At 38.7% G+C, this 24251-nt stretch overlaps 1 protein-coding gene across 1 annotated transcript in view; it reads right to left on the bottom strand.

Annotated features, from left to right (window-relative positions):
* Positions 1–8962: 8962 nt before the first annotated feature.
* LOC118808958 (1-phosphatidylinositol 4,5-bisphosphate phosphodiesterase delta-3-A-like) overlaps positions 8963–24251 on the bottom strand; it is a 46416-nt gene continuing 31127 nt past the window's right edge. The window contains exons 8-17 of the mRNA XM_036571838.1: positions 23298–23499; positions 23049–23190; positions 21700–21852; positions 19747–19878; positions 16422–16569; positions 14483–14599; positions 14200–14378; positions 12455–12590; positions 11342–11491; positions 8963–9133 (exon numbers count right to left, since the gene is read on the bottom strand). Of these exons, the coding sequence (XP_036427731.1) occupies positions 8985–9133; positions 11342–11491; positions 12455–12590; positions 14200–14378; positions 14483–14599; positions 16422–16569; positions 19747–19878; positions 21700–21852; positions 23049–23190; positions 23298–23499 (1508 nt within the window). The 3' untranslated portion in view covers positions 8963–8984. The remainder of the gene's footprint in view (positions 9134–11341; positions 11492–12454; positions 12591–14199; positions 14379–14482; positions 14600–16421; positions 16570–19746; positions 19879–21699; positions 21853–23048; positions 23191–23297; positions 23500–24251) is intronic.

Genomic DNA, 24251 nt, shown 5'->3' with positions numbered 1-24251 from the left:
ACTTGCATATAACATGATACCCATATGTTTCATATCAAAGTGCTCCATTATCAGCAAAAACCACTGCAGCAACTTCAGCGGCTGTAAACTCTTTCCATGCCGTTTCACACGTGTCTCCAATCTTGACTGAATGAAAAATGAATGGTTTTCGATGTTTAAGGTGAGTCTAGTGATTTCCAGAGTGTCCATTGGTCAGTTTCACAAAAAAACGTTGATGCACACATGAATCCACCAATTACTCACAGTGAGAGGCAGACGACATGTCTCTCAGACTCTCGTCATAGCCTCATAACTCTGGATGTGAGTAACGTATAATCTCGCAATTAGAAGGAACTGAAAGGGCTACCCTACAGATTCAGGAAGTGTTATTTCTGGAACTATATTTCTGCACTGTATTATCACAAAGATAGAGAAACATATATAGAAACATCAAATTTGATGTGTTTGTGAAACCCAGAGGGCTACAGTTAAAACTGAAGATGGCCTGAGAAGGAAATTTGGCAAAGTCCTCAGAGATCTCCAAATGACTATGTGGTCATGACTGAGCAGGGGTGCCAGATTGTAGAACAAAGTTGATTAGCATGGACAGTTATTTCATTGCATTGCAAGCTATATTACTTATTATATTGCTACATCCATGCTACAAGCAAGCTAACATTAAACTCAAACTGCATTAAATTGGCAATGAATGAAAGTCAGACTACGTCTGTTCTACAACACTAATATAACAACAGCAGCTGCTTAAACTGTAGACTACGACTCCCAAAGCAACTTAACTACCACACTTGGCAGAACTTGCTGAACTGCTTGTCCAAAATAATTCATGAATGCCTTTCTTATCTATTTGTGTTTGCAGATCCAGCAGGAAGAAGTTTTGGGGGTTCAGCAGTCCAGTTTAATGGTGGTGGAGCTGATTGTTTCTGACCCTGACACAGCTGCCCCCAGACTCATGGGGAGAGACACCATCAAGCTGCAGGAAATCCTTAAGGTGAGACATGTTCTCATTTTTATACCTGTATAAAGGTTTTATTTAAGCCTGTATAAAGGTTTTATTTAAGCCTGTATAAAGGTTTTATTTAAGCCATTCAGTGTCACTTATTTCCAATAATGAGAATGTAACCATTTTTTTCTCTTTTCCTACAGAAATCTTCAGTCAGCCACTAGTTTGACTTGAGGCTCAGACGGCAGGTAAAGTGTGCATTCATAAAATTCAGTTATTTTTTCTGCTGTGTGGAAGCGAGAAAGAGATATATGATTTGATTTCTTATGTTTTCAGAAAGTTTGTAAGTTGGACACAGAGCTAACGTTCACAAACGGCTTGTTTGGATATGGATACTCTCACCAGGTTTGTGTCCAGAACAGATCTAGATTGTACTGTCATCTGTACAACTGTAGCAGCCATGTTATTATTATTATTTATTATAATAAAGATGGTGATGGTGAGCATGTTGCGTTTTCTCTCCCTATAGATCAAACATGCAGGTAGAACGATGGAGAATCTGGTGGAGAAATGTCTCTTTCCCCGCTGCCCTCCTAATGAAGAACAAAGAGATCAGCGCTAGTGAGATATACACCCTTTCATTACAATAATTTTAAAAATAAATCTTACATATTTATACAAAATGTATTGTTCCAGTATTAATCCACATTCAGAGCTGTTGTGAAACACTCAATATACTGAATTCTATATGAATTTGACACGTTATTAAAAGCTGTTGTGCTGTTAATGGAATCATTTTTGACTGTTGGGTTGCTTGGCAACCATAGTTTACTGTTAACAAACTACATTGCTTGGTGGAATAATTATTTACTGTGATTATTATTAGTAATTATTGCAATGAATGTTGTTATATCGTATTTTGTCGATGTAAAACCACTGTTACGCACAACCTTTCTTGGCTGATTGCAATGCTGAAATGTTAAAAGATATGTAATTCTCAGTAAATACAATAAACGTTTAAAATGTTACATTTTCTTTTATTTTTTCTGTATTTTACATAAAAATAAACTCACAAATATGTCTCTCATTCTCTCTCAGTAATGTGATAACCCCCTCCACACTGCCCCGAGTGGACATTCCCTCACTGATGCAGCAGGACACACCAGGAGACACAGAGTGCAGGATATCCTGGCCTGATGAACTGCATCCAGAGGAGAGGCAGGTCAGTGTCAAGCTTCATCAAGGACTAAGCTGAGATTAGCATGGATGAGCCATACTCATCTTGGTCTATGCTTGGGTTATTTGTGTAGTGATAATTTTAATGCTAATCCTTTCAAGAAGTTTTTTAAAAATTTGAAAAAATCTAACACTGCAATTTGAGTCAGAGATTAACAAATCTTTATGGTTGTATTTGTGTGTATTTTTCAGGTTGTTGCAGTTACATAAAAGCTTGGAGGAGTGTAAGACAGGAGAGGATAGGGTGCAGTTTCTGGAGAACCTGATTCTGAGGAAGAGTCTTGGCACCAGCTCTCCGTGCAGAAAGAACAAGCTCTGAAGTTTGTGGGTGTGGTGGTGCACATGCTTACCGATTTTGCTGAACTCCAGTGCTAGTGTGGTGTTTTGTTGTGTTATGTACTGTGTTTAACAGAAGGTAATATTGTGTGTGACAGGTTCTGTCTAAAGAGGAGGAACAGAAGAGAAATGAGGAGGACAAGGACGATGGAACGACAGAGGAAAGACCAAGAACAGGAAAGGCTAAATGCAAGACCAGGAAGTAGAGAGCAAAAAAGAGCAGAACTCGAGGTCTGTCTCCATTTCTCTCAGCACTGGCCCGTCCTCTTTATCCTGCTCCATTCCCACTATCTCAACTCGCCTGCACCAAATAACAATAAAGTGCTCGATCTCTCCAAATAAAAGCAGTGTTTCACTTGCAGTTTTTTGAGGAAATGTAACTTTGTTTTAGGTCAAATTAATTTGAAAACACCAGCAACCTGTCCAGGGTGTATTCTGCCTTCTGCCCAAAGACTGCTGGGGTAGGCTCCAGCAACCCTTGGGGGTCCAAAAAAGGGTCCATATCATGAAAAGTCGAACATCCCTCGCTTTTCTTCCTATAAAGGAGTTTGAAGTAGAACGGAAACATTATTAAAGTTTTGAAACGTACCATTCACTCCCCAGTCCATACAGTCTATATGTGGAAACTAAGCTGCAAAAACAGCCTGTTTTGAATTTGTTGTTTCTGTGATGTCATGAGCGCCAACAGATTTGCATATATCCACCTTTTCAGCCTACAGCTGTTTAACCCCACCTATTTTTAATTAAAGTTTTAAAGCTATATAACTTCATAAATAAGTTACAATACAGAGCAGGCAATCAGAACAAAGGCCATTTATCTCATATTAGTTTTAAAGGCACAATAACAAAAACAGCCCGTTTAACTTAACAGACACGAAAATGCTACTACTTTCAGTTTTAACAAACATCTGTACATTCACATTTAAATAATGGTAAAGGGATCAACTATAAATACAGGCTATGTGTGTCAGCATGGTTATTATTGTTTTCCTAATTGGCACGGTTTACTATACGTAAAAAATACAGGGTTTGTCTTTCTTTTCCAGATTGCACTGTATTTAAAAAAGATATTGTTTTTTGTGTGAAATACATTTTAGACCCACTAAGATACATCACTTCCCATAAGCTTCCATAGCAAGCAAGCAAGCAAAGTTTATTTATATAGCGCTTTTTACAACAGGTGTTGTCACAAAGCAGCTTTACAAAACAAAAAAAAAATCAGCATTACAAAAAGAAATCCAGGTCCAAACCCCCATGAGCAAGCCAGTGGTGACAGTGGCAAGGAAAAACTCCCTAAGAGACAGGAAGAAACCTTGAGAGGAACCAAGACTGAGAAGGGGAACCCATCCTCCTCTGGTCGACACCGGATAGTAAACACTGTTAGTACAAAACTGGGAAAACAGGTGGAGCAAATGATTAATTTGATTAGTTTAGTTTATGTAGCAGCAGCAGCATCAGTGGGGTCAGGATGTGAGGGTGAGGTTTGCACGGCGTTGTACAGCATGAAACTCAATGGTGGTAAGCTGGTCCAGAGGGCTGGCAACAGTGACACCCGATCAAGGCAGAAGAGGCAGCAGCATCAGGCGCACAGGATGGGCAGCTGTTCAACTTAGCAAAGAAAAGAAAGAAAGGAAAAACACACAGAGAGTCAGTTCTGTAATGGGTGACTGATCACAGATTAAAGTGTTAGCAGAGCAGCAGAGACTCTGGCAGGTATAGAACCGACAGGGAAAACTAATTACCAAAGGCTTGACTATACAAGTAAGTTTTTAGCCTAGACTTAAACACTGAGGCTGTGTCTGAGTCCCGAACATTCATACGAAGATTATTCCAAAGCTGGGGGGCTTTGTATGAGAAGGCTCTCCCCCCTGACGTAACTTTATTAATTCTGGGTACTAAGAGTAAGCCAGCACCTTGTGATCTAAGTAGGCGTGATGGTTCATAATGGAAGAGAAGTTCACTCAGGTACTGAGGGGCGAGTCCGTTTAGAGCTTTATAAGTCAGTAAAAGAATTTTATAATCAATGCAAAATTTAACTGGTAACCAGTGTAGGTTTGATAGAACTGGGCTGATATGGTCAAATTTTCTGGTTCTAGTAAGAACTCGGGCTGCAGCATTCTGGAATAGCTGAAGGCTTGTTAAGGCTTTTGCTCGGACATCCAGCCAGCAGGGCATTACAGTAATCTAGCCTTGAAGTAATAAATGCATGAACTAACTTTTCTGCATCCTGTAGAGATAATGCATTTCTCAATTTAGCAATATTGTGGAGATGCAGGAAGGCTGTTCTAGTAATATTAGTTATATGTGCGTCGAAGGACAGATCAGGGTCTATCATGACACCAAGATTTTTTATAGATGAGCTTGATGCAACTGAGAAATTGTTAAGTTTAAGTGTAAAATTAGACAGTTTGTTTCTAGCTGCTTTTGGACCAAGAAGTAGAACCTCTGTTTTATTATAGGGCACAGAACAACATCCAGTTTCAAAATAGCCTTTGAAAACTGAAAGCATAAAAGCTGTTCAATGAAGTAGCTGGTTTACTGTGTGAATTATGAAAGGCTTTTGAACATTAATTGAAATTGTGACCATAAATTCCTCATTTACTTAATGTCTTGATAGCTTGTAATTTGTACTAGCTTCAGTAGTGTTGAAGTCAAGCCCACTAAAGGTGAGTGAGAGTCAAGACCCAGACATTGACACATCGAGACAGGACCAAGACTTTGTAATAGTCAAGCTCAAGACAAAGCCAAAACCAGATTAAGATTAGAATCAGAATCAGAATCAAACTTTATTGGCCAGGTATGCTTACACATACAAGGAATTTGGTTTTGGTTACAGGAGCTCAGAGTACATAGTATCAGACTAACATTTACATGTAGTGAATAGAATAAAATAAAATAAAATAAATATAAAATAAAATACAATGAAATAAAAATACTAAAACACAAAATAAAAATAAACATGCATTCCTACCATCACTCACTCATACACACACACACACACAGTCATATCTGTAACCTTTACATTGTGCAAAGTATGAGTCTAAAGTTAAAGTGCTGAGTGCAGCAGCAGTTAAAGGGTGTATAGTGGCAAAGAAAGGTTCAGTGAGGTGACAGTCAGATAAGTGGGGTAATAAGGCAGGTAAGTAAGATGCTAGAATAAACACTGGTTTGAGACGGTAGTTTCAGAGGATGGAGTTCAGTGTGACACCACAGTATATGTAGAAGTGCAGTTTAGAAGCTGGAATATTGTTTATGTGTAATAATTAACTGTTTAAGAGAGTAACGGCTTGTGGGAAGAAGCTCCTATGTAGCCTGGATGTCCTGATCCTCATCTGGCTGAAGCGCCGGCCTGAGGGAAGGAGCTGGAACAGGTGGTATCCAGGGTGTGACAAGTCAGTGGAGATCTTCTCTGCATGCTTCCTGGTTCTGGAGGCATGCAGTTCCAGCAATGTGGGTAACTTAACCTAATTGTCCTCTCTGCAGACCTGATGATGTGCTGCAGTCTGTGGAGGTCATGCTTGGTGGCTCAGCTAACCCACACTGTGATGGACGTGGTGATGACAGACTCTATGATGGCTGTGCAGAACTGCACCATCAGCTCCTGGGGCAGGTTGAACTTTCTCAGCTGATGCAGGAAGTACATCCTCTGCTGGGCTCTCTTGATGATAGAGCTGATGTTGCTGTCCCACTTCAGGTCCCTGGTGATTGTTGTGCCCAGGAACTTGCAGCTGCCACCACAGTTCTGTCCAGGATGGTGAGTGCTGGCAGGGTTGGTGGGCTCCTCCTGAAGTCCACTGTCATCTCCACTGTTTTCTCTGTATTCAGCACCAGGTTGTTGTGGCTGCTCCAAACGACCACCTGATCAACCACCCGTCTGTACGCAGACTCGTCACCGTCTCAGATGAGACCAATGACTGTAGTGTCATCTGCATACTTCAAGATTTTGACTGAGGGGTCTGTGGAGGTACAGTCGTTAGTGTACAGTGAGAAGAGCAATGGTGAAAGTACACAATCCTGTGGAGCGCCTGTACTGATGATCTAGGTGTTTGAGGTGAACTTTCCCACCTCACCTCTCTGCCAGTGAGGAAGTTGGTGATCCACTGGCAGGCAGGGGTTGGCACGCTGAGTTGGAGCAGTTTGTTGTGTAGCTGTCCTGGGATGATCGTTTTAAAAGCTGAGCTGAAATCCAAGAACAGAATTCTTGCATACGTTCCCGGGTGTTCAAGCTGTTGGAGAATAAGATGGAGTCTCTTGTTCACTGTTTCGTTTACTGACCTGTTTGCCCGGTATGCAAACTGCAGGGGGTTTAGCAGAGGATCTGTGATGTTCTTCAGATGGGTGAGCACCAGTCTCTCAAAGGATTTCATGAACACAGAGGTCAAAGCAACAAGTCTGTAGTCATTCAATCCTGTGATGGTTGCTTTCTTGGGAACTGGTATTATGGTGGAGCGTTTGAGACAGGAAGGTACGACACACAGCTCCAGTGATTTGTTAAAGAGCGCTATAAAGACTGGCGCGAGCTGATCGGTGCAGGCCCTCAGACAGGAGGGTGATACACCGTCTGGTCCTGGTGCTTTCCTCACTTTTGTCTCCTGAAGAGTCGATGCACGTCCCTCTCGCAGATCTTCAGGGCAGGCTGAATAGATGGCTGGATGACAGGAGGGTGTGAATCTGTGCTGAATGGGTATGTGGAGCTGGGCTTTTCAAACCTGCAGTAAATGGTGTTAAGCTCATCAGCCAACCGACGATCACCAATTGTCTGGGGGGGTGTACTTTTGTAGCTGGTAATACAAAATAGTCTTAATCCAACTTTGCACTGTAACTTTTGGATGTAAATGATGGTGAGGTTATTCTCTGTCCCTTCTGAATCTTCACCTAAAGTCAATTGAACATAAACCAAACAACATACACTCATTTTTATTATTAAATGAAGACATTGTCATAACATTCTGATCTGCCCTCAGAGGATGTTTGAATGATACATGGTACAATGTGAATTCACACACTCCTCCAATGACATACAACAACAAAAAAAAATTAGATGCCTGGAGAGAAATGATATTTGACATTACAGTACGTGAAAGTTTTACAGGCAGTATTTATTTCAGACATGCTGCAGGCCAGATTCCCTTATGTTATGTAACAAGCAGTCTGACAGCTCATAATAGACATCATCATCTGACTTACAACAGTGCAAATAAGCCACTGTTTCCCTTTTTACCAATAAAGTCTTTTTTTTATATACAGAAAAAGTTAAGACGAACACAGTTAGACCTATTAAAACAAGGCATGGCAATGTGATACACAACACACAGTATGATTTCTAATGTCAAAGAACGTTTTGGTAATTTTTAAAAATATATCCAAAATAAATTACACTATGGACTGTATAAGTCATAAACATAAACAGGACATCGTAAGAAGAATAGCTTCTATAACTTGTATTAAAATCTAACCTTGGAAAAAACACATAAGAAAAATAACAGTAAAACATACTTATGTGTGGCTTCACTCTAGTAATACATATACAGTTATATGAAGCAGTTGCACAATGCTGGTAAAAGAGTAAACAGGACCTGAGCTACAAAATAAAACTTTCAGCAGTTACCAAACCTTAATTACTTTATAGATTAATAATAACACATGGCCATATACCATGTGCAAAAGTTTGACAAAACTTTCCAACTTTCCATACTTTCCATTTCCACATATAGTGGTATGCAAAATTTTGACACACTTAAGACCTGTTACATTAAAATGTATTAGATTTACAATGTATTAGTTTAACAAAATGGAATTTCCCAGTTAGCTATATAATCCAAAAGGTGTAGCTGCCCAATAAGAATGGGAGGGATTAGATTCATGCTATTAGCAATAAAAATGCAAGAATTTGAATTTTTAGTGCTTCTTTTATAACTTTTACATCTTTTTAAACACGAGACGTGAGTGTAATATGCAGCATGAATTTATTTTGTACATGCTTCTAGCAGCAAGCCTGTCAAACTCAGCAGATTCTGGCTAAACAACTAGAACCTTGACACTGGAATTTTTCAGCAGCACAGGAAAAGAAGTCTAAATTAGTTAAAATGATAATTATTAGTTTAAGCTACATTTGAAATATGATGCAAAAACTAAAAACTAAAAGTCAGTCTACTACATTGCTTCAGCATTTTTAAAGACACATTATACGATTATTTTACAAATATTTTGACCAGTTTTTAAGTTTCTTCATACAGGCATGCAAGACCCCTGACGCATGCTAGAGCCAGAAAAAGCCTTTGGTTGTATAGAGTTAAAACTACTAAGTTAACTTCTGTTGTGAATATTCTCTGAAGTTTGTCATACTTGGTCTCTCACTGGGTGATTTCACTGAGTGATCATTAAAGACTGAACAAAGACCTACATGTTACACAGTATAAGGTAATAATTACAGTAAATCAGTGGCAACAACTGTTTCATATATCCAGAGGCATTATGGCTGTACTTTTTGTTTTCTGCTGGCTTTGGTTGATGCAGCACATTCAGAGCTGCTGTAATTTGGTGTGACCTTCACATGAATGAAGAGGCTGGCAGGAGAGAGGCTGGAACCGTCAGCCTTCAGTAGCCACACATGTCTGTAACCTGCAGGACAGAAATACAGTCAGTGCTGTCACTTTAAAGGAGGCTGGTACATGCTGGTGGACCTCCAGCATTAGTGTGACCAGAGGGCATATACATGCTCTATACTATTGTCAGGGGTTAAACTGGGCCAGGGCAATCCAAAATTTGGGTATTGCACTCTCTAGGTAAGTTAGAGGGTGAGAAAAATCTTCTGCCAATCTTCTCGAGAATTTTACCTGCAGCGCAAGTGAACTGAAACATTAACCACGTTGTTGCTGCATCACAGAAACAACAATACACAGTATATGTGAAGCACCACTCTTAATCCTTTAAGGCCGCTGCCATTTAATTTCTGCTCTTCTTCATTAATAATGCAGTTTTGGAATACTATTATGCGTTTACTTTATGATAACGGACAAAGGACAAAGATAACTTTGACATGTTTATGTGTCAGTCAATAGGGGACGTCATGGGGTGGGACCAAATGGACGAGACATGAATGACTGCTGTCAGCATCCAACATCCAGAGCTGTACAATCCAGCTCTAAAGGGTTCAGTATGACAACAAACAGTTAATTAAAATAGCATATTTTTGCTTCATTGTTTGAAAAAAAAAAAAAGAGTTCTATTTTAATCAATATTACAGTTTTTGATAATCGGTTCTAATCATTTTCAGCAGGGCTTTCATGAGTTTCAGCAGTAGCCTTTCTGTTTTCTCTGCGAATAAACCCGACATTATGTCCTATCGTCGTGGTAGGTTTTATGTTGAAAGTTTCCATATTTAATAGAGCACTCTCAACAAACGAATGACAAACCAGTTTTTTGATGGGTATCAAAAGGTCCTTGTGAACACAGTCTGACTTCTCTAGTGGCAGATTTAATGCGCAACATTTTGGGGTTTATATGTTTTATGAGCACCAAACGCTCCTTATGTGCCAATGGCTCTGTCTTTTGAAGAATCTTCATCTGGAGGTGACAGAGGGAGTGAGTAAGTAACAAGCCAGGTCCATAAAGTGTTTTGCGTCTAAAAATAAGAAGCAATCAGTTTCAGAGGAAACATCAAGGACCATTTATTGCCTGTACTGTAAAACCTGCCAGTACAGAGGTGGGCTTGTAGATGTTGTGTGAAGCAAGAGATGCATGACTGCATACACAAAATAATTTTTAATCATGACCTGAGTGGAATTCATTGTTTAAGTCCACTTAGCTGAAGCATTTACTAATATATGCAGTGATTACCTTTAACTCAGCCTTCATGATGTCCATTTTTGTTTATGTAAATAGAACTAGCTAACTAGCTAGTTGGTATGTCCATAGTGTAGGGTTGTGGCTTCGTGGTTAGCAAGCCTAGCTAGCTACATTATCTACGTAAATCTAACATTAATGCATTTGGAAAAAGTTTCACCACCATCTAAATTACAACTTAACCCCTGCCTATTTGTAGTGGGCTCCTGCTGTGTAGCATCTGAAATAGTCCACTTTGTTTTCGAGGCAGAGGAATTGCAGGCCTGGCTGAGGAGACGCCTGACTTGGTCAGCTGCATCAGACCTTGTCCATAAAACAAGATGTAGACCAGCTAGTACTGATAGTGCAAATGAGTGTAATATTTTACAAATTCCAGCAGTGTCTGACAGTCAGAGGCACAAGTATGAGACTCACAAAGCCATTCGACAAAGCAAAAGTTGGCTTTTCTCTTCCACCTGAAATGGTGCGGCAGTTACCTTTAGATGCTTGTACAGGTGCCACAATGTAAATACTGCTCCACTTAGGGTGGAACGGAAAATGTAAACAAAAAGCTGCCTAAGGAGCCAACTACAATTTGTAGAAATTCAGACATGAATAAACATCTAGCACTATTTTGTTTGGGGCTAGTGTTAGAAAGTAATACTAACTATATATTGCTATTATATATCTATATATTCCTCAGTTATGCTTTCACTGTTTTGTACAATAAAAAAATCAGATTTAATTTAATGATTAAAAACAAGTTATGTAAATGTAAGGGGACATCCCAATAATCAATAAAAAATAAAAAACGATCCACTGGTTATCTACAAGAATAGATTATTTAAGCATTTTAAATGCTTTTATTCAAAGGTATATATAAATACACTGTGCACTATACACTATACACTGATATTACTGAAACCATCAGAAAATGTAATTATACTGTGAATTTCTGGCCATTCTGCCCACTATTACTGCCTAAATTAACAAAGAGGTGCAGACCTGTGCGCATGCTGGTGAAAGGCAGTGTAAACTGACCCAGGAAATCATTCCTGGAAGTGTGGTCATGGTCCACCACCACAAAGCGAACCAGGACCAGCTCAGGCACATGTAGCAGAAACTCTAAGGTGCAGTCCCACCTGGGGTTAAAGCCTGGGTGAAAACACAAAGGACAAAAGAACTCGCACACACCCAATGGAATAACAAACAGAATACAGGAGAGAGAGAAAATTAAAACATTGTAATGTAATCATTACAGTATTACATTATGATGTATGGATCATTCTACCCAATTGCTTCAAAGTCAGAAGTGAAAACACAACTAGGACTTAAAATCTTTTTGAGTGACCCTAAATTATGTTAATTTTATTAAAACAAAGGGTTGAAGATTCTATTTTGTTTCAGTAGTGACAATTTTAGCTTATTTTGAGCAGAACTCAGAAATGCTAGCCAGTACATAACAAGCAAACACAGCTTAGAACAGTTATACACACAGAAGATCTGATTTTTTAAATTAAAATACAAAATATTTGCAAAAAATATTTGTTTCAGTAGTCAATAGTCATTAAGGTTCCACACTGATTTTCAGAATCTGGAAGAATATACTTCAAAACAAAGGGATCTAACTGCTTACCATGTGGCCATGAGGAACAGAGATGCAGTCTCAGCTCCTGCTCTAAAATGCAGGAGTGTGGCTAAAATAAGACTCTGGGTTTAAATAGCTTTGGATCCAGAAATCCCTTTTAATTGGTGAATTCAGCTACTTTACAGAAGCATTCAATTACATATACACCAGTTGTATAATCTCCACAGAAAAAAAAACACTGCTTATAAGCAGCTGCACACCAGCCTAAAGCACCATAGCCCCCAGCATTGGGCTGTGGAGCAGTGGAACTGTGTTCTCTGAAGTGATGGAGCTCCTTCTAATACCTTTGGGATGAGTTAGAGTGGTGTTTGAACCCAGAACTAATCATCCAACATCAATACCTGACTCCCCTAATGCTCTCGAGGCTGAATGCAATCAAATACTCATTGCCAATTTCCAACATCTACTGTAAAGTCTTCCAGATGAGTAGAGGCTGTTACTGCTAACACCCTTGATTTTAGAACAATTACCATTATTGTCAATTCGGTGTGTCTTTTTCTTGTTATTGTCTATGGGAACCCCATGGGTCTCCACCCGCACCAGAGGATCTACAATGGAGTTCAGCTTCTCTGTGTCTGGCTTAGGCAGCTGCTGGGCTGAGATGACCTGGAACACAACAAACAGTATTATAGTCCCTATAAACATACTGGTCTTTGAGATGTTTTGTGGAAAAGACTGAAGTCAATTCCTTCAACTTTCTGTTTATATTCTAGCTTGTAGGCTACTCTGTTGTTTGGCTTTAGCCTTGATCTGTCCTTCCTCTTGTTACTAAACACAGATTGAGTTATTGGCGCCAACCAGACATAACCTGCCTCAGATATCACTTCAGTGACAAGACATAATTCTGTCAGCTCATTCTGGGTGGGTCACAACATCTTTGTTGGTATAACATTCCGGAGGGCATGATTCACCTCTGCTTGAGCTGTTTATTCCAAAATAAGAGAGAAGAGTGAATTTGCAGGCTATGGCATCACAGTGGAAGTAATAGTTGGGCAAAAAATCTACTATACACAATTCCTCCTACTCAAAATGTAGTCAGTCAAAACATGTTTGATGTTTTACGTCTGCTTCTTTTGTTTTGCACTGGAGCCTCAAGGCTAATCTAGTTAACAAACAGTCTTCATGATCAGGTAACCAGAACATCTGGGGACAAACATAAGAACCATTGGGATAAATGTGGGTGGGAAGAAAAGGCAAGTTTATTTATATAGCACCTTTCATACACTGCGGATATTCAAACTGCTTAACCAATCATACAATACAAAGATAATTCAAATTATGATTAAAAAAGTAATGTAAAGGAGAAATTAAATTAAAATTCAAATAAAAAAATTGAACACACTTGTTATAGTGTGTCAAGTGTTTGGAGAAATGCAAATCTGAACAAAGTCTTCAAATCGATTCCTCCGTCACTTTTATCGATGGTGGTGTTATGATGTGCTGCTAGCTAGGCTAGCCAAGTAGCCGCTGCCAATAATCACTGCTTTACTCACAGGAGCTGTTGGTATGTGTCTGTTTTGAGTGGCATACACCGTTTCTGTGTTGCAGATGCCACTGGCGAGTGCCACTAACCAAGCGACGTGAGTGGCAAGTGTCACTTGTTACCACTTACTGATGGCAGGTTCTATTCACCTAGTGGCATGTCAGTACGCACCATTTTTGGACAGCGGAGTGGCCGCTTCTTGTTGCCAGATGCCATTCAAGGACTGAGCTCCTCTCTTTTACAGGGGGCATACCTTTGTTAACAGCAGATTTTGCTGCAATCCAGCACTTAGAGGGTACCAATTTGTTCCCAGGCATCTCATTATCCTGTGAGACTAGCTAACAATAATGGAAACCTATAATGCTTCAGTTAGCACTGTACAAACTGCTTGTCTAAGTCATCACATACTCATCTCAACCCACATCGAGCTGTTGAGTAATCTGCACATATTCTTTGCTGAAACTGAATGACATGCTAGTGTCTAGTCAGTAGATCTTGTAGAGATTACTTAACAGCCAACACTGTTTGAGGCAAGTATGTATACCTGTAAAGACCTCCAATACTTGTTAGCTATATTAGCCTTGTAGCTCCAGTGCAAATGTAAAAAAGCTCTGGACACCAGACATGTCTTGGCTGTTTGACTACATATGGGGAAAGGGTAAAATAGCATAAATTTAATTTGTCGTTGAACTATCACTTTAATCACTGTAAGAGTTGGCACAGTGCCCTAACCTTAATGGTGAGGAGAGTGGGGTTGTGTCCTGGTCCTCCACCTGGGTTGTCAGGGTTGAACTCAGAGTCAGCCTGGCACAGGAAGCTGGGCTTTAGCACATACCCACAGCGACCGTTGGGTAAGAAACGTCCCCGATTTAGATCCATCTGTTCCCCGTCAGTCTGGAAGTTCAAAGCCACTGCAGGAGACAATGAGTTATATGGATGGATTTAGCTGGAATGCCATTTCTACACTTTGCTATATTTGTATGCTTCTTTCAGATTCATTTGAACTCAAGTTTACCAATCTGGCAACCGACATTCCACATGTCCTGAGGGTTGTAGTTGGATGACTGCAGGCGTTGACCAGATGGGTAGGTCCTGCTCAGATGCTGACTGTTATGCCGTACAAATGACACCCCTGGAAACAACAGAGGATCTAATGAAAATGCATGCAGTGCTCGGTAATGTGCATGCTGAGGTGTGTCTTGCAGAACTTTGCATCTCTCAGTGAAAAGCAGTTTTAAAGAGTTTTCTCTTACCTCTAATGCTTGGTGTCCAGAGTCGGCTACTTTAGTTTTAAAATGGAGCTTTGAAGCTAGTCTACAATTAATGACAGCTTATACCCCAACAATTAGCATCATGTAAACCTTTTGCGTAAGTCATCACATACTTGGCCCAAACCAAGCTGAGTTCTTAAGTAATCTCAAATAGACTTTCTGCCACTGTATGACATACTGTCAGGCAGAAAACGGGCAAAACTAAAGCCCGCGGCTTAAAACTAAAGTTTTAAGCTATGCACCATCCATTTGTTCATTTTTATAGAAACCACAAAAGCAAGTCTATTTGAGAATACATAACAAGTCAACATAGTTTGAGGCAAGTGTATAATGATTTATGTATGCAGTTTGCAAATTGGTGGGGGTATAAGCTTCCATTACTGGTTAGTAACATTAGCCTCATAGTTCCAGGGCAAAACTAAGGGGGTGTTCACATTGTATACATTTTTTGAGGATGAAGCCACCTTTTTTCTGTTTCACTGAGACAGATGTATTTTGCTTGCTGGTTTTGAGGTCTAGTTGAATGCTTTAAGAACTTTTGTATTTAATTTAGGACACAACCTTTTGTATTTACCTTAGGACAAAAAAGACGCTGGTGGGTGCAAAAAATGCGAGGCACCCAGGGTGGCTCCAGGTGCCCTGAGAGTGACATCTTTCTAAACATCACATCAAAATGACAGCCAGCTAGCCCAACTAACTGATAGCCCAGCTGATTGCTAATGATGGCGCTAATGCTCAGTAACAGCAAGTTTTGTGCTTGTGTTTAGTTTTGCTTGCTTGCCCCGTCCCTGTTCCTGCTTTCCCTAATAGGATTCTCACCTGGTTGTAGTCCATGTCTCCTTCCTCTCCCAGGTATTCCCTATTGCTTATAGCTATATCAAGCCCTTTGTTTCAGTCCTTCGTTGTCTAGTCTACGTTATTTTGCATTATGTTGTTACATGTAGTGTTATGTGTCTCCCCATTGTTTATTTACTCTAGTTGTTTCCTGGTTAAAAACCTTCTAGTTTGTTATTTTGTATCTTTCTCAGTGTTTGTACTAGTTTGTTTTGGTCATTAAAGTTTGCTTACGCTTATATCCAGCCTCATTACTCACCACACATTACAGCATTCCAAAAATGCAGTGCGAACCCTGCTAAAGAAGGAAACTAGACACCAAACATGCCTTGGCTGAAGCTAAGCTAGCACTTTACTAAACCTGAAGTTGAGAGCACATGAGCTCACGTAGCAAATTCTGCAAACAGGACATACAAGTTCAAAACTATTATTTTTGGGCTTTAAATGTGTCCACTGTGTGTCTTAAAGACAGAAAAATCAGTACACACACTAGTATTGTATTCAAGACCACTAGAAGCGAGTCCAAGTCAAGACCAAGACCTGGACATATCGAGTCTGAGACTGAGACTATGCAGTAGTCGAGTCAAAGTCAAGACCAAGACCAGATTAACACTTTTTTCAGAAGGAAAAAGAAGGGGAAAAAATAAATTTTGTTTGTAGTTCAGTGTAAATTCACTATTATTTATTATACACCATATATTAATAAATAATATTATATTTTAGAACATATTTTGTAAAACACACCATAAAATAATATATACTCGAAATGTACATATTGATTATTATTATAGTATAGTCTTAGACCAACTTTGCATTGTAACTTTAAGGTACTTGACACACATAAGGTACCTGACGTTTTGATGTGTCTGAGGGCCCGTCTTTCAGAGAAGGAGGACATCTCATTGGGGGGACTCTTGGCTGCCTGTTCGAAGCTTTTGAAGGAGACACTGTGAGTGTACACCACCAGGTCAGAAAGCTCTGCACTCAGCTCAGACACCTTCAGATGAGAAACATACATTCAACAAAGAGAATTGGACAGTCACAGACATGCAGCAACACACACAGACAGACAGCAGGACACAAAAGACTTCAAGAAGTTAAATGAACTCAGAACCAAATGAGCCAAGCGGAACACTATGCACAATCACACACAAACCCACTTGCATGCACACACAGTCAAACAGAAAGAATTGATTGAAAAATATCGATATCCTAAATAGCCACCAAAAGGGGCAGACTTGTTACTTATTGACACTCTAACTTGAAATCTGTGGTCATATTAATAGTTTTTGCTATTTTATTCAGGAATATCTAACACAATGCTTTTTTAAGTAATAGAAGACTTTCAGCTGTTTTATTCAGCATAATGTCTCTGTTAGCATTGTCATCTAAACATTGTTTATCATTTTAGTTTATCATTTAAAAACTGTGAGCACTTCATTTCATGATGAATGAACCAATGGAAATGGTCTAAGATTATTATTATTATTTGAATTATCCCATTAATATAAATTTAAGAGCATTTTTACTATAAGCTTTGGTGATATGAGTTTTGTAGAGATAACATGAAGTATTTTTTAAAGTATACAATATACTTTACATACATTTATTTATTTAAAAGTAAGTTCTTGTGAAAGTGTCTGTCAAATCAAGTCATTCTTGATATAATTTGATTATGAACTACATATCTAGCTCTCTCAATCTGCAGCTCCATTTCTCTTTCTGGACTAGAGGTCTTCAGTTTCCAACCTTGAATCCACTTTCTGGTTCCCATACCTGCCAGGATTACAAAATCCAGAATCAGAAACTGGATTCAAAGTCTGGATTTTTTTGTCTTTTTTAAACAATTCCTTACAAATGATTTTATGTGATCGAATGATTGAAGTTGCACAGTACTGCCATCAAATTAGCTTAATTCTATATGTAGTTAAGGCCCACTTATGCTGGCGCTGGCCTCTAGAAGATAGTACAGCAGTCACGTCAGGAGGATCATTGGAGATGTACGCCCTCCAGAGAAGGGACTATTTATGTTGTTTATTGCTGTTCATCAATTAAAGGTATGTGATATGTGTTTATTATGTCATTCTGTGTTGGGATATGGGTTTAGATGTGTGGGTTTTGTGTGTGTGTGGGGAGGGGTCACCATCAGAGTGAAGTTCATGGCTAACGGTGACTTCCTTAGTGAGTTTAAGTGCTTTGTATGTGCCTTTGTACTGATGATTTAAAAAATGAATACGTCTTGCAGCAGGAGCATAGTCTTTCCTGTGTCTTTCTCTGTGCTGATGCTACAATATTGACACCATCATGGCACTCTGTTGTTTCCCCCATGGCTTTATTTTTAACATATAGAAATGGTAAAAAAATACATGGAATAAAATTTTTTTAGCATACATTAAATTAAGAACATTTTCCTTCCTCTACAACAGGGGTGCAAAATTCTTGTCCTGGAGGGCCGGGGTCCAGCACAGTTTGATAGTTTCCCTACTCAAACACACCCACTAAACCTGGCAATTAACAGAATTAACAGATAAGTTAGGTCGGGTATGTTACAATCAGATGTGTTTACAGGAAACTCTCTGAACCATGCTGGACAAGAGCCCTCTAGGACTGGAGCTGCACACCCCTGTTCAACAATATGTACTATGTAAAGTAGTGGTGACCAAACCTAGTCCTGAAGATCTGCCTTTCTGCAGAGACTAGGTCCAACCACAGTCTGACACACCTGCCACAGCCAATTACCTTCTTCAGAAGTCCTTTATTGGCTGCATTACATGTGTTAGTTAAGCAAAAGAACACAAGAGGGAGTGTGTTATGGTGAAATTAATTGCGATACCACACGACCTCGAGTCGCCTTCAGCTCGTGCGTGCAACCAAATCACAGTCGTGATGTTATTCGCGATAACACATGACCTCGAGTGTTCTATTGCTTTTATACAACAGTTAAATAAATAAAGTAAGAAATTAATAAACTGGGCCGTGAACACGGCGTTTAATATGTTTTAATGTTAGCAATTCCTTCCGCCAAATTATAGTTCCTTAACAAGCAGCATGTTGCTACGTCAAATGTGATCTTAAAAGTGTCCATTTTCTCTTTTTGCGCAAAGTAAGAAGTAAAAATGTTCAAATGGCTTGAGCGTCTCCTACAGCTGTCAAAGTTGTTGCTTAGCAACAGTGTCTCAGCAGAGTGATACTGTGTTTGTGAAAAAAACGTGCTGTTATGACGAAATAACAGCACGGTTAGAACGCTTCTCAACCAATCAGCTCACATGGCCAGAACTAATTGTTGTATAATGTTCTATAGCTGTCAAGTTCTAAGGTTTACCAGTGATTATCGCTTTAATTTTGTCTCTGTCACAGTCTAAAGGTAATGAAAGTAAATCTCATGAGTTTTCACCTTCTCAAAATAAAGTTCATTTCACAAAATTCTTCATTACTGACAAATGCAGCCATCTCACATTAAACACCAGAGTACTGATTTTGCGTGCTCACATTTAAAAGCATACCAAAATGAGTGCTAAGCAAAATCAGCCAGCTTCTGAATAGTGTATATACGCAAACGAAAATTCCCCTAAATACATCATGACACACTGTGAAGTCAAATCTAGAGGAACAATGTATAAAAATCGTTGTGTTGTGGCTGTTTGACATTACAAAATGCTTTCAATGCAAGCTGCTCATACAACACAGTGCAACTTTCAGGACAAAATATTCATGCTTGGATTTCTGAACATTAGACATTATTATTGAGATCAGCGATCTATATCTGTATCAAATGACTGAGCAAATAAATAAATAAATAAATAACTGTCAGACATATTCTTTTTAAAATTGACATTAATAAATAGAGAATTCAAATTTGTCTTTATATAAAAGACATAAATAATAATAGCAAAGAATAAAAGCAAAGTTCAGGTCACAAGATTCAGGGGGTGGATTGGGTCACCTCCATATTTCTATTAGAATTAAGTTGACAGGATTGGTGTTAGGCAAGTTAGATCACAGAGGAGAAGCAGGAAAGTATCTCCAGTAGATGGGCTGGTGATCATCGATTTAAAAGATACAATGTTTCTTATAACAGTGATAATATGCATTTGCAACAAAACTGGTCTGGTTTTATATAATTAAATTAAAAACACAATTGAGCAGTAGTGTAAATGGGGGCTTGTGGACTCACCTCCTTGCCTTCTTTCTTTGCCCTGGCTTTACCCTCAGCTTTAGACTCGTCCTCAGAGTAGCTAGAATCAGTTACGCTTTCTTCCTTCACTTGCTTCTTCTTTCCCTTCACCAGAATCTTCCCCTTCAGCTCCTAATGCAACATAAGCATTCATATCAGACCAAAATACAAAAATTACATCTCTGAACCTAAGTTCTCACCAAATGAGCGATTCTGTTTGATAAATCTAAGAGTGCAGAAGGGTTTGTTAGAAAGAGTTGCCAGGACTACCAGGTGTGATACACAGTGGCCAAAGGCATTTTTATTGTTTACTGACATGCATTAACCTGTTGCTACTTTGCACATTTTTGTATTTCAAGAAGTTATTTTGCAAAAGTTTTATTCAAATATTTACTCAAACAGGTCATAGGTACACCATTAATCTCACATGCAAATATTTAGATTGAGAATTGACATACAATTTACTATATAAAAGTGAAGAATAATTCATCTTCACAGGGCAGACAAATTGACATGAACACCTGCTAATTCAGAAACAGTATTGATTTGTATAAGCAGTGATGGCTGAGAGGTCTCTAGTTGGTGGATTGTTGTGGCTGATAACACTCAATACTATGTTTGCATTGTAACACTGATTCATAATGTACTGGAGTAGATGCCACATGAACAGAGGGTAACACCTAGCTTATACAAACAGGACCTCTTAAACACATATTGTTACCAGTTTGTTTTCAGTTTAGATGTCTACACAAGGCAGTTTTACATGCGATAGTATTGTCACTTGCTAGGTGAGATGATCTTAGACAGTGAGAATACTGACTGGAGAAGTGAGTGGTCAAAAGGCCGCAAGTATGTTGCAAAGAAAAACAAACCACATCACAAAATGCCTGCAAGTTGTATAACCTCCATTAACTAACTTAAAGTGGGTGAGGGTGGGCATGACACATGAATGAAGTGGGAGGCGGGAGGGTGTGGGCATCAAATATTTATATTATTAAGACCGCCTGATGAACGTTCTAGATCGGGGTGCCAGACTTTCTGTCTTGGGGAAGATGTCTGCAATGTCTGTGGTGGGCTGAGGGCAAAACAATATACAAATAAAGAAGGTAGGTAAGTTTCAATTTTTTTGAAATTGAAGGATTTTTATAAAGGATTTATGAATGGTCTAAAATTGTTTTTAATAATGGTCATTAATTAGGTCATAAACCATAAATAAATCAATAATCAGAAGTTATAACCAGTACATTGTTTTTTCCATCAGTCAGCATTACATGTCAGTTTTATCAGATATTTGTTGATAAGTTTCTACCATTTTACCGCCAACAGGATATTGTATTATCTTATTAGTCAGAAATGACAATTTGGCCTATATTAACATTTGGCCTATATATCATTTACATTCTACTCTGTGCTTTAAAGCGGAATTCCATCGATTTTTAAAATTTTTGTGTAAATCAGTCATTGGGATGTAAACAAAGTCATTTCAAAAGTAGAATGATGCATTGTAGAGAAACTTTCTCAGATTTCTTTATAGTGGAGGACGATACCAGTGTCACAATGTCTATAACACGAATACGGCCATTTTATTTACTGTTTATTTATTTATTTACATTTTATTTACTATTTTGCAAAATCATCTGTGAATCAACAAGTCCACTGAGTTTTTATATATAATATTGATAACGCTAAAACAGTGGAGCGCAGCAGCAGAGAACACGCACAGAGGTTCATCATTTGACTATTATAAAGACAGACAAAATAAGAAAATATGGCAGAATGATGCCAAGCAGAATGTAAAAGAATACAATGAAGCTGGAAAGTCAACCAAGAAAAAAAGAGCATAAATAATTATAAATGGCTGAAAATACAAGAAAGCACAATGGGGAATAAAGACAGACAGACAAACAGGATCATGAGTATGAAAATTGCAGTATGCATTTAATCGTGCAGTACCTCTGGTGAGGGTAGGCTCTCAGAGAGCTGGTCGTTGAGGGGCTCTGTGAGCAGTTTGTCTCCAAGGATGGAGCGCAGCTGCCTGGCCATGATGGTCTGCTGCTCCACTGAACAGTGGTTCTCCAGAGAGAGAATCAGAGGATACGGAGAGGCCTGGAGAGCACACACAGGAGCAGCATAGAGCAAAACTAATTACACATACTCATGAGAACTGGGAACAAATCACAGACATGATTCTGTAAGTTCAACATGCAGATCACACAGCAATGGTAAACGTATATGTAAAATCAAAATTATACAGATCATCTGTGAAAAATCAGGAGGCATTCAGGATTCTGCTATAGGTTGAAAAGGTGAATACACACATATATATATATATATATATATATATATATATATATATAAATATCATATATATATATATATATATATATATATATACTGTTTTTCATGAAATAAAACTGAATTTAAAACTGTTTTAAAGCTGTTTTTGCAGTTAGATTCTGAACTCTTTTGAGGGATGATGGAACTGAACAGTATGTCTCCTCTGTAGTGGACATGCTCTCGAGTGGTAGGCTTAGTATCAGTATTGTACTGAACTCCTGCATGCATTTCCTGGCAAGTTACATACATGCTATGAACTGTAAAATCACACAATTGTCCACTTTATACTCAAATTTGCAAGATATTGTTATTGGGATATGGTGCATTGTTTGCATAGTTCATGAGACAACAGTGGGATTACAGGAGCAGCAGTGGACTGAAGCAGGTGCTGAGAGCCAAAATAATGTAGAGAATTTTATAAATATTGAAAGTGAAATTTTCATGAAATATATTAAGAGAAGAATTACATGAAGAAAACTGAGGATGTCACATATGCAGACAGACAGCTATACACATCCACATTCACACCTAGAGGCAATTTAGCATGTCCAGTCGGCCTGACCGCATGTCTTTGGACCACCGTGCCGCCCAAACTAAGGACTTTACAAAATTATAACAGTTTTCCCACTGCGCCTTATCAAGATGTATTCTAAATGTGTTCTGAATACAGTACTTTTTATGTATTGTAATGCAATATCTTACTGAATACATTGAGAATAGTGTATTCAGTTTTCAGCCATCACATCCAAGTAATGTGCCCAACACAGACTGTTAACTGTAAAAACAGACAAATGTACAGACTTTTAGGCTTCAAGATTCAAGGCTGCTACAACTGTTTAGTTATGCAAGACAGTAATTCTCTATGTAATTGTGCCAATGCAAAGTAAATAGTAAAACGTTTATTCTACAAGTGGGCTTGTGAACAAGAATAATACAGCAATTTCTGTTGTACATTTCTGTTCCACCTTAAAGGCATATTCAGCGATGGTCTCCACCACCTCTCTGAAAGTCACTTTGGAGGTGAGGGTGTGTCCGTGGTAAATCATTGGCTCCTTATCTCCGTCCCAACAATCCAGCTCAACACAGCGGCAGCCGTGGCTAAGAGCCCTGCACAACACACACACACACAAAAACAGAAAATGAAAAAGGTGTGCGAATTTACTGGCAAAGGTGCTGCATTTGTGTGTCTGTGTACGTAAACGTGGTTGTTTTACCGGATGTAAGGATCCGTGCTGCTCTCGCCCACAAGCTGGTCTTTAGTAAGGTAGGTGTTGTGTGAAGCGGAGATGAAATAGTGACTGAGTGGTTGCCTCATGTCCTGATAGACTAAGGTATGCTCCAGATTAAACACATCACTCTTCCTCGAAAGCATGTACATGGTGAAGCTGTTGGGCATCATCAGCTGGTTCTTCTTAGCTGTGTTGACCAAAACACATGTTCGTTAGATCATTAGGAGAAAGTTTCTCAAACACACAGTTTGGAATCTCTATTTAAAAGTTTGAAACCAACATTTTCATTAATATAAAATCCATTTGGATGAAGTTTGATTCAAATGCAGTGTCTCCTATGCATAGGCTCTACTTGGGAGGCCACCCTAAATATACTGACAGCCAACCAAGTATATTTTGTGCCATTTTAACAATTTCCAAATTATTTTATGCTGTTATACTGTGAATAAACAAGGGCGCACTTTGCAACAAAAGATGCAATATCAGCTGTTTGTATTAAAACATTCATGTGGTTCAATGCTAACATCACATAACAATGCATAATGCTGTGGGAGTTGGAATTCGGCACAACACCGGCAAAGAAACCCATCAGTTTCTCACTTCCTCCACTATCGTCTTCTTCGCTGTTTTTGTCTGCCATGATATCCATACTGGAAATACCAAGCTAACTTCTTCTGTTTTTTATTGCAGGAAGTATACAACAACATAACATACCACAGCCAGGGGTGTACTTACACATTAAATAAATCATACAATTCCCAAGTCCTTTTTGCTTTCTTGTATTTATACATTTTAAAATAGTGCCGTATTCCTTAACCTCATGGTTATATTCAGACCGTCTCTTCTTATGAAAATGATATTTACCCATAATAATTACGTATTGTACAAAAAGAAATACTTTAACATCTAATCTACCCATAGAAAAATAAATAATAACAT

The sequence above is a fragment of the Colossoma macropomum genome, unplaced genomic scaffold (assembly GCF_904425465.1).
Source record: "Colossoma macropomum unplaced genomic scaffold, Colossoma_macropomum, whole genome shotgun sequence".
NCBI lineage: Eukaryota > Metazoa > Chordata > Actinopteri > Characiformes > Serrasalmidae > Colossoma > Colossoma macropomum.
Note: the sequence above shows the minus strand (reverse complement) of the source record. Positions and strands in the feature narration are given on the sequence as shown.